General features: G+C 40.7%; 1 protein-coding gene across 1 annotated transcript in view; it reads left to right on the plus strand.

Moving 5' to 3' along the window:
* The first annotated feature begins 1,757 nt into the window (after nucleotides 1–1,757).
* Nucleotides 1,758–11,658, plus strand: part of lgals8b (galectin 8b) — a 72,514-nt gene continuing 62,613 nt past the window's right edge. Inside the window, exons 1-2 of the mRNA XM_016510129.1 lie at nucleotides 1,758–1,839; nucleotides 2,029–2,117. Coding sequence (XP_016365615.1) covers nucleotides 1,801–1,839; nucleotides 2,029–2,117 — 128 coding nt within the window. The 5' untranslated portion in view covers nucleotides 1,758–1,800. The remainder of the gene's footprint in view (nucleotides 1,840–2,028; nucleotides 2,118–11,658) is intronic.

Here is an 11,658-nt window from a genome sequence, read left to right on the forward strand (position 1 = left end):
GGCTTGATGGAGCGCAGGAGATGCAGATAACTTGATCTTGACCCTTAAGAAACTTTAAATAATGCTTTCATGTAAAAAAAAATTTAATAAAAAAAATTGCTATAATTACAACATTGAAATAAAAATGTAAAGCCTGTACAAATATTAGAAATCGTGAATATAAATAATTGGGTATCATGTAAAATAAAATAAAAAACAGTGCATAAATGAAATGTGTCTATTATAACATTTATGTAGTTTTGTTTACTCAGCCGTTTCCTTATAAAGGTCCAGAAATTCGTCAAGTTTTTTGTCAGGTGTCTTTTCTAATTATATGATGCCATTACGTTGCTGTCTTGCCGCCAGCCAATCGCTGCATTGCTGATTGTGGTTTCGAGTATCGATACATCTTCCCTTTTCAAGGAACACGAGAACTCGCAGTAATCTTAGGGTGCTTCTTAAACGGAAGGCTGCATCCTACCGAGGCTGCGTCCTTCCTAGTTCAGTCCTTCAGAGTATTGTAGCCTAGAGTCCTCCTCGGCATTAAACACTAGAATGAGACAGTCTAGTTTACAACTTAAAAGTAGCTGCTTAAAAGTATGTAAACCTTAATTATACAGTAACTTTAACAAATAAGCAGAAGTCAACTTGCCATACAAAACAAGACCACGGAGGCCTACATACACAGATCCATGCAGAATAACTAAACACACCAAAATACAAATTAAAATTGAAACCATTCTGAATGTGTGGAGACTCAGCGATCGTAAGGTGGGTCGATGTCATCACTGAATAGTTCCTCTGTCAGAATAAGCGAATTTGAAGCATTTGATGCCCATATGTACATAACTGATCCTCAGAAACTTCTCCAAAACACGCTTCTTCGGCTAGCATCCGTTATAAAGCACTTGCTGTACATTACTTTTGACAACTACATGAATATACAGAACTGTGTTCAAGCAGAAATATGATGTTATAGCGATCAGTGCGCCATGAGCGTAGATACACAGTTTGTTTGCGCATCAATAATAACGGACACAGTGTAATACGTGACGTGATTTGCAGTCATTCGTAATGTCATAGCATTTTATTTAAAAAATGGATCGGTTCCTTGGGCAAAGTGTCACATCACGTTCTTGTTCTTTTTTTGGGCAGAAGGACACTATGGTGTGTGTCTCGGTGAACGCAAACAAAGATGAAAAACGAGTCCTGGGGAGAGTATTTGATCCTTTGATCTTATAGTAGCTGTGGCAGCAGGCAGGGGGAAAGGTGATTGTTTTATAAACAAATATTGTGATTGGCCTGGAGAGCGTGTGTGTTTGTGTCTGTCTGTGTGTGTGTGTAAGAGAGAGAGAATGAGAATCTCTTTTGGATTTTTTTATTTATGATTTATTGATTTTATTTCAATAAAAGCTGTCTTACTCTGATGCAGTCTTACCAGTTCATTTGTGTGTGTGTGTGTGTGTGTGTGTGAGTGAGAGAGAGAGAGAGGGTCAGAGGGTTTTAATGATGATTATTATGATGATTATAATACATTATTATTATTATATTTTTTTTAAATTATTATTGATGTTGTTGTTACTATGGTTGTTGTTGTTAAAGGAGTGTCATGTATTCTAACCGAACATTTAAATCGCGTTCCCTTCGTTTTTGTCCAGTCTGGCACCTCATACAAAATGATGCTCAAGTATGCTGTTTTAGTTCCGTAGTTTTTGAGCCTTTTACTTCGTCAGTGGAGGAAACAGGGTTTTAACAAGACGTTATTTTTAAAATTCACGCCTTTAAGTATGTTACTGTTAATTGCTAAATACAGGAATTTTAATGTCAGTGGCAAATGCAAAACGGACGATTCTCAATCCGGTAAGTCGATTTATGAATTTGAGACGACCTTACAAATGAGCATAGCCTAAGATAACATGCTTAGACAAGTGTTTAGTCTATCTGCGGATTTGTTAGCATTCTGTTTCGCTCATCATAACAGTAACCTAGACTGAAAAATAATGCGGATGGATTGTGTTTTTAACGTTTTTTTATTATGATTTTCATCAGACAATCCCCTTCACTGAGATTATACCGGGTGGTCTTCACCCAGGAGAGATGATTGTTATACAGGGATGTGTTCATAATGATGCGGACAGGTAAAATCCACTAAATACATCCGTTGGTTTATTCCCATAAAGTACATAAATGGATTGTAAAGGTTCTATTATTAAACACCTAGTGCGCACCTAGTGTATGACTCCTTTATGTCACTTTAATAGTCTTTACTGGGCGGCGCTTGGGGCTAGCACCCCCATACATAAAAAAGATGAAATAAAATAAAAACATTTGACTCACATGGATATCTCGTGCAATGCAATACGTGACGTGATTTGCAGTCATTCGTAATGTCATAGCATTTTATTTAAAAAATGGATCGGTTCCTTGGGCAAAGTGTCACAGTCACCAGTTGAGCCGTCTCTGCACTACATTTTCCAGCATCCCTCTTGCCACTCACCTGCACTTCCTTGTCAATCACTCACACCTGGAATCTATCAGTGGATCCTCCTCACCTGTTGCTGCCAATCAAGCTTCCCATAAGAACACGCTCACTCCACACTCTCATTGTCTGGTCTCGCAGTTGCTATGTGTTGCTTACCTCAGTAGTTCCCAACCCTGGCCTGGAGGCAACCCCGACACTGCACATTTTGCATGTCTCCTTAATCAAACACACCTGATTCAGGTCATCAGCTCATTAGAAGAGACTCCAAGACCTGAAATTGGTGTGTCAGAGAAAGGAGACATGCAAAATGTGCAGTATTGGGGTGCCTCCAGGAATGTGGTTGGGAACCACTGTTTAGATCACAACACTGGAGAATAGAGCGCTATGAATCGTTCTTCACACACACAGTAACTGAAATTTAAAACTGTTAAAAGAAAATGCTCAATAAACTGCTGCATAACAGCACTGCGCGCTGTGACTGTGTTGCTTAAGTGATGCGCATAAGTGCTTTGTGCCGCTCTGTATAGGAGCCTTTATAGGTGCCTCCAGGACCAGGGTTGGAAACCACTGGTTTACCTAACCCAAGTCTCTGTTTACTTACCCACAAGTTCTCCAGCGATCTACTCCTTATTGTCCAGCGCTCCAAAGATCCTCTGCTCCTGCCATCCCACCTGGAAGAAAGGAAGGACACGTAAATCCACCAAGCTAAGCCACCAAACCCTATCCGCTACCAAGATACTTCCCCTCTCCCTGGTGTCTTGTCTTCTCCTGCCACAGTCTTCAATAAATCTACTGTTATACTGATTTACCCTTGTGTTTCCATTGTGTTTGCTGACAGAAGACCTACAACGCAGCAGAATGAGGGACTCACCACTCTGTCACTAGCTACCCCGTTCATGTCTGTTCATGAGTCTCTTCCAGAGTCCACTACAGTCCATAAGTCTGCTCCAGCTTTCAGCCCAGAATACGCTCCTGAGACCATGCTTCTAATGACCTCTGCCAAAAGGAGGAAGCAGAGAGGGAGCAAGCAGTCAGTGTCTGCTCCAGTGTGTCTTCCTGAGTGGCCCTCAACTTCAGTCCCTGAAGCCAGTAATTAGTTTGTTTCTGTTCCAGAGTCCAGTGATGAATCCACTCCTGCCTCAGAATTCCATCCGGATTCCCTAGCCAAAATGTCCGTCATGCATGAGGCCATGCCAGAACCCATGAGCAAGATGGAACTTAGACTAATGTCCAGTAAGATTAATGTCCAGTGTGGCAGATCCCCTGTTGAAGGTAAGTGCGAGCAGCAGGCATCCTGGTAACCCCAATCCTCAAATACAGCCCTAGTAAAGTTCCTGCTCAGAACCTCAGCCCCCTAAGGATGCTAGCTTCAGACTCCAGTCTCTGACCTGGTTCCGCCCCAAGATCTGCTCCAGTTTTCAACCAACTGCCCATTCTAGAGGCCTTGCCTCATTCTACCTACGCTCCTAAGAGGAGGCGAAGGAAGAAGAACCGGCCTGCCATGAGTTCAGCTCCTGATCCTGAGTTTAGCCCAGAGAGGGCTTCTGTTCCTGAGTCTAGCCCAGAGAGAGCTTCTATCCCCGAATCTAGCCCAGAGAAGGCTTCAGTCCCCGAGTTTAGCCCAGAGAGGGCTTCTGTTACTGAGTCTAGCCCAGAGAGGGCTTCTATCCCCGAGTCTATCCCAGAGAAGGCTCCAGTCCCCGAGTTTAGCCCAGAGAGGGCTCCTCTTCCCAAGTTTAGCCCAGTGAGGGCTTCTATCCCCAAGTCTAGCCCAGAGAGGGCCCCAATCAGTGTTGCCAACTAATCAGGGGAAGTTGCTAAAGGAAGGTTGATTTGTTGCTAAATGACGCTGTGATATCATTGTGCGATGACGTCATTATGTAATCATGATGCAAAATTGTGTCACTACATCAAATCTCAGCAAAAAATATTTATTTTATGTGTTAAATTAGATTTTTTTCGTAAAATAATATAAATGCACATATAATATTAAAAAATAACTATTTGTAAATACAACATTGAATTATTGAACACTTACACATTTTTGAACGATTACAATTTAAGTTTTTTCTTCTAGAAAACTAGAAAAACTACACATTCTGAACAATTATAGTTTTAAGCAGTGTATTAGTAGTTAGTTAGTGTGCTACAATCTAAGAAAAGTCTGTAAAAATAATCTACCATGTTAATATTGAAGGAATTTTCTGTATTAATTTTTTAAAGTTTTTTTTTTTAAACCTGCATTTTAAATTACGCTTTGTATTTTGTGTTTTCGGGTTACAGGATTATAATGGATAATGCCATGGAAAATTACTAGTACCTTTTCCATTTTTGAATTTTTCTTACAGTGCACTAACTGTTCAACAATCACAGGTACAAGCCACTAACAGGGTGTATCATAAATGAACAATTATTCAATCATTAAATTGTTCTATTATTATTAAATTGAACAATTGCAAATAGCAGCTAACTTAATTCACATGATGTGTGTACTGCTAGGCATCTTTGGTTTCCTCTTTTTTTGTAATTTAGAGTCACTTAACAAGAGTTGCTAAAAATTGCCAAAAAAAGGCTAAATTTGTTGCTAGGTGCTTTTGGAAGAAAAAGTTGCTAGGGTAGTCTGAGAAGTTGCTAAATTTAGCAACAGAATTGCTAAGTTGGCAACACTGGCCCCAATTCCCGAGTCTAGCCCAGAGAGGGCTCCTGTTCCAGAGTTTAGCCCAAAGAGAGCTTCTGATCCCGAGATTGGCCCAGTGAATTTATCTGTTCTAGACCAGAGTCCAGTGCCCGCTCTTGCCTCAGAGCTCTGCCAGGATCCTGCTCCTAATCCAGAGTCCTCTCCAGAATGCCTCCAGTGTCCATTTCTCTCGAGCGCCCTCCAGTGTCCGCTCCTCCCGAGCGCCTCCCAATGTCCACTCCTCCTCTACCTGAGTGCAGCCTGGATCCGGCGTTCATCACAGAGTTAAGCCAGCAGCGCTTTCCAGTTCTTACATCTGGTACTGTGCCTGCCCCAGTCCAGGAATCCGTTCCAAGGAATGCTGTCCCTAAACCCATTCCAGAGAGTGAGAGGTCCGACACAGCTCTGGAGAAGGAAGGCCCTAAGTTCTCTCCTGGGAGTCGAGAGCTCGCTCTAGCCCCGGACCTGAGTCGAGAGATGGTTCTAACCCCTGACCAGAGTCAGGAGATGGCTACAAATCCCGAAGTCTACCCTGAGAATGTTTCAGGTCCTGAGTCTAGCACTAAGAGGGCTTCCATTCCCGAACACCTTCCGGGACCAGCTTTAATATCTGAGCACAATTCAGTGCCGACTTCAGCCTCGGAACACAGAACAGTGTCCGCTCGCATCCCAGAGCTTAGCCAAGATCCCGCTCTCAGTAACGAGTAGAGCCAATCTCTGGATCATGCCCTAAAATTAAGCCAAGAATCTGCTCAAGTTCACAAGTTCCTCCCAGAGCTTGCTCCTGACCTTGAATCTGCTCCAGAGCCTGTTCCAGTTCACGAGTTAGTTCTAATGATTACTTCTGTCCTGAAGACCCCCGTTCGGGACCCCCTTGAATGTCCTGCCATGGCCAGGGTCAATACGGTTTGTGAACCCGCTGCCTGCCCTATTGCCGTTGTAGTGTCCACTGGTAATCTGTCAGTGCCCTATGTTCCAGTTATGCCTGCTTCTCCCTGGTGGACCCCGGCCCCATCTGCTCCGCCCTGGTGGGCGTCGGCTTCCTCTGCTCCACACTGGCAGGCTTCAGCTTCCTCTGCTTTGCCCTGGTGGGCATCAATTCCACCCTGGTAGGCTTCGGCTTCCTCTGCTCCTCCCTGGTGGGCTTCGGCTTCATCTGCTCCACCCTGGCTGGATTCCTGCTCTGCCTTCCTCCCCTGGATCTCCGTTGCTTGGACCTGGTCCTCCGTCCCCCCCCCATCCCGGTTCCGCCTCTGCTCCACCTCTCTCCTGGACTATGTTGTTGTTGTTGGAGCATCTGGAAGCCGCTCCTTTGAGGGGGGGTTATTGTCACAGTCACCGGTTGAGCTGTCTCTGCACTACATTTCCCAGCATCCCTCTTGCCATTCACCTGCACTCCCTTGTCAGTCACATACACCTGGAATCTATCAGTGGATCCTCCTCACCTGTCACTGCCCATCAAGCTCCCCATAAGAACATGCTCACTCCACACTCTCATTGTCTGGTCTCGCAGTTGCTATGTGTTGCTTACCTAACCCAAGTCTCTGTTTACTTACCCATAAGTTCTCCAGCGATCTACTCCGCATTCTTCGGCACTCCAACGATCCTCTGCTCCTGCCATCCCACCTGGAAGAAAGGAAGGACACGTGAATCCACCAAGCTAAGCCACCAAACCTTATCCACTACCAAGATACTTCCCCTCTCACTGGTGTCTTGTTTTCTCCTGCCACAGTCTTCAATAAACCTGCTGTTATACTGATTTACACTCGTGTTCCCATTGTGTTTGCTGACACCAAGTAGGCCTGCCCCTGACAAAAGATTTTTATTTTTTTTTAGTCAACTAGTCACACGTTTATATTAAGTTCTTTCTGTAGGTAAAAAATGCCAGGGATTAATCCATGTCATACAGTAAGCGCAATAATACTCCCACACTCCTAAAAATTTGAAATGAGCCTATATAGCGATTTTATTGTTCATATAAAAAATTATCTATTCTGGACACCATTACAGAGGACTACAGAGGCACACTGTGTGAACCTACAATCCTATATTATATATACATGATATATATATATATATATGTATATATAAATATATATATATTATATAGTTTAATGCAGTGGTTCCCAACCCTGGTCCTGGAGACACACCAACACTGCACATTTTGCAAGTCTTCTTTCTCTGACACACCAATTTCAGGTCTTGAAGTCTACTAATGAGCTGATGACCTGAATCAGGTGTGTTTGATTAAGGAGACATGCAAAACGTGCAGTGTTGGGGTGCCTCCAGAAACATCAGCATTGGTTCCGATGGCGGAATGAATGAAGCAAAATTGCATTAATAACAGACTTATGTATGACACTTACACTGTGTCTAGACCAGACGTGAGCAGTGAGACGTGTCGCGACAAAAGACAGCAGAACGTATTTATTATAATCAATACTATCTACACTGAATGCAAAATTCCCAACAGCAAACAGATTCCCCGTTATTCCTAACGTAGTCCAAGCTCTTTGCAATGGGCGCTTTGTCACTTCAAGCAGTCGCGTCCGTATAGACATGGTGTTGCACCACGCCGCATCCAGTGTAGGAAATATCACTGATTATAATCAATGGGCTCTACTGTCTTTTTTGCTTTCGCTCGTGTCCTTTTGTAGACACAGTGGCATGCTAATCACTTTTCACACCAAATATACTTTAAACAAACACGAGAGACCGCTTAGACAAATGTTTCACATGCTGAGAATGCTAACCTAACATATAAGTATATAATTCAATTCAATTCAAGTTTATTTGTATAGTGCTTTTCACGATACAAATCGTTGCAAAGCAACTTTACAGGCAATTAAGTTTCTACAATATTTAGTAATAGCTTATCAGTGGTAACTGTCAGTTAATGTACATATGGCAGAAATGTTGGAAAAGCAGCGTAATCGAATAAAAAACCTATAAAGAACTGCTGTATGTCTGATATTTCATGTTTGCATCATGGTGACAGGCTGATAAATCGCCCAGCCCTACCAAGAGATTCTGTGAACTGTTTTTTGTTCCAATAAGTAATATCTCTGTCTTATCCGAATTTAATAGGACTTTTTCTAAAATTTTAGACATAAATGGAAGATTTGAAATGGGCCTGTAATTTGCCAGTTCACTAGGTTCTAGTTGTGGTTTCTTAATAAGAGGCTTAATAACCGCCATAAACCATAAATGTTTAAGAATCACTTAGGCCAGGGGTTCTCAAACTCCATGAAGTACCCCCAGCACTGCACGTTTTGTATGTCTCCCTATATCAGACACACCCACTTCAGGTCTTGCAGTCTCCACTAATGAGCTGATGAGTTGAATCAGGTGTGACAGATGAGGGAGACATACAAAATGTGCAGGGCTGGGGGTACTCCAGGACAGGTTTGAGAACCACTGACTTAGGCTACCTCTGGTCGATTCATGATCAGGTAGATCTTGAACCGCATGCTCACGCCAGAAAACTACTAATTGGCCAAAATGCTTTGTTTGATTTTTCGGAGATCATCTACTCTTCCCTGTGGATTACCTCTGACCTACTTTCTGTACGATCTGAATTTCTGCGTATTGAATTTTAGAATATTGAATTTGATGTTCCGAATTTCCTCTTCATCTTGAAAACTTGAAGCTGTATTTTTAAAAACTGGATATTTGCTGTCTAAGATTTCAGAACAAAAAAAATATTGCTGTTTGAATATACATGTTTATAAAACTCTGCCATAAAAAATATTCAGTTGTGTTAAATTTCTAATGTTTAATATTCAAGTAAAAAAAAAAAAAATTCAGAACTATGTTAAATGCCACATAATATTCAGTTTTGTTAAATGACACTTGTAAATAATTCAAATGTACACAATACAAATTCAATTAGTTTTGTCATATTATAAACTCCATACTTCACCCTTTAAAAGTTTCAGAAGTATTTTAATAGTGTGATTTTATCATAGGCCTAAATATAGGCTACCGTATGTTCAGTGAAGGGGGCTTGACAAGGTAGTCTCTCCTCACCTTACTTTTTCACAGACTGTGAAATGGAATTTATAAACAATCGATTTAGCTGTACTTATGCTAAATCTGCTACATCTGAACTCAGTAATGTGCACACTATTTGGAATCTGTGTTGCAGATTTGGCACATTTTCTGAAGATATCTTTAGAGTATGGTGGCTGAGAGAGCTCAAATTAAGAAAACATCTTCATCAATTTTATAACACGCTGCATACTCACAACGTGACAAAACACAGAAACATGCTGCAAATACTCATAACACAAACAAATACAGAAAAGCGCTGCAAATAGGAACAGACCACATCAGGGGTGGACTGGGGCTAAAAAGTGGCCCTGGACTTTCTGGCACAGAGCAGCCCACCACACCCGGTCTCGCAACACACCACACCACACCATAAACCCACCAGCTAACATATAACACAATTCAGAAATAAAAATGTTATCTATTTTTTATTATTGAAATGATTATAATTAACGTTAATGAATGACTGGCCTACTTATTTACATTATAATTAGTCATTTCTGGTTTATATGACAAATAGTAAATAATTTAGAAGAATTTTTACACTTCTCTTTTAGAGGGACAGTTTAGTATCACTAACGTTAAATACCTACCATAATATCAGTCCATATGACACAATTCTCTGCTTAAAAGACTGTTTTTTATGGTGCCTTTCTATTGGTCCTTTAGAAATTATTCTAATATGCTGATTTTCTGCTCAAGAAATATTTCTGATTTTTATCAATGTTGAAGACAGTTGTGCTGCTTCATATTTTTATGGAAAATGTGATACATTACCATTTAGTCTAGGGTAATATAAAAAAATAGATATGTGTATAAATTAATACTTTTATTCAACAAGGTTGCATTAAATTGATTTAAGTGACAGTAAAGTTATTTATACTTATCACAAATTAATTATATTTAAAAAATGCTGTTCTTTAACTTTGTATTCATCAAATAATCATGAAAAAGTTGAAGTATCACTGTTTCTACAAAAATATTAAGTGAAAACAGTTTTCAGTAGGCCTATTGGTAATAATGAAAACCGATAGTAAAAGCTTAACTGATCACAAATAATTACTGATAATAATTAGGCAGCAAAACAGCATATTAGAATGATTTCTGAAGGAACATGTGACACTGAAGACTGTAGCAATGATGCTGAAAATTCAGCTTTGATCACAGAAATAAATTACATTTTAAAATATCTTTAATAGAAAACATCTCAAGGTTACGTGTGTAACCCTAGTTCTCTGAGGGAACGAGATGCTGCGTCGAACATTTTGAGAATTTTGTAGGGCGTAGCAATTAGTAATATGCATTGCTAAGAACTTCATTTTGACGACTTTAAAGGCGATTTTCTCACTAATCAGATTTTCAAATAGTTGTATCTCGGCCAAATACTGTCCTATCATAACAAACCATACATCATTGGAAAGCTTATTCAATTTCAATTAAGTAGAAAAGACAAGTCCAAAGACGCTCTTAATAGCTGGATCTGCGCCCTCACCCTCACTCTCGTTCACTCCGCCACTGTCGCAGCGATTATTTTCATTCCACGGATGCTTTATTGCAAACTGTCTAAACTGAATGATACATGCAGACACTCATATGAGGAGTTCTGAACATCAAATTATTCATTCAGAGAACAAATTTTATGTTTGAAAATGAAAAATTTACAGAGGTTCGGACCTCGGTGATCTCATGGCTACGGCCATGTTTGCAGCACATGTGCTGTCAAACCGATAATGATGTTATCTTAATTTGCTAGTGCTTTTTGTATTTGCACGTTTTCTTAAGTTGCAGCTGTAGCATCTGCTTAAAATCATGGATGATCATTGGGGTTTTATGTCTTAGAGACCCCTTTTAGCCTTTTGACATTTGCATATAAATTACAGACATGGCCCCACATTCTACATTTATATGGGTGCTAAATTGTCAATGGTTCCCCCCACTATCAAGGAGATGTTAAACAGTTTCACCACTCTCGTCTCCTCATCGAACTTCAAACACATTCCAAAGAGATGTAAATGACCCCCGGTAAGCCAGGCACCAACGGCCTGACTGACCAGCAAACTACACCATGCTCACATAACACACACACATAAAGACATTTTCTTTATATGAAATGCATCATACTATTTGTACTATATTTGGGGTAAAACTGCACCAATCCTCCAGACCGGCCATAAACATGTAAATGGGCCATAAAGGGAGACAAACAAAACCTCTCTTGCTCAAAAATTTACGCCTGGTATTGGCTATTCCACCCAAAAGGTGGGTGTGTGGATAGGAACTATCAAAAGTCATTAACTCAGACTAATCTTTGCTCAGAAACTTTTCTTCTTGAGACGGACAATCTCCAAGACTCCTCAAAACTCTCCTCTTGAGTTTGATTTTCCGGCAGTTTTTATCTTCAAGTAACTTTGTCGATCCGCTGTGGACTTTCCTATCTTCAGAAGAACCAGAGGAAAACCTCCAGCTCACT

This window comes from Sinocyclocheilus rhinocerous, unplaced genomic scaffold (genome assembly GCF_001515625.1).
Source record: "Sinocyclocheilus rhinocerous isolate Xijiao unplaced genomic scaffold, SAMN03320098_v1.1 scaffold1466, whole genome shotgun sequence".
NCBI classification, from domain to species: Eukaryota; Metazoa; Chordata; class Actinopteri; order Cypriniformes; family Cyprinidae; genus Sinocyclocheilus; species Sinocyclocheilus rhinocerous.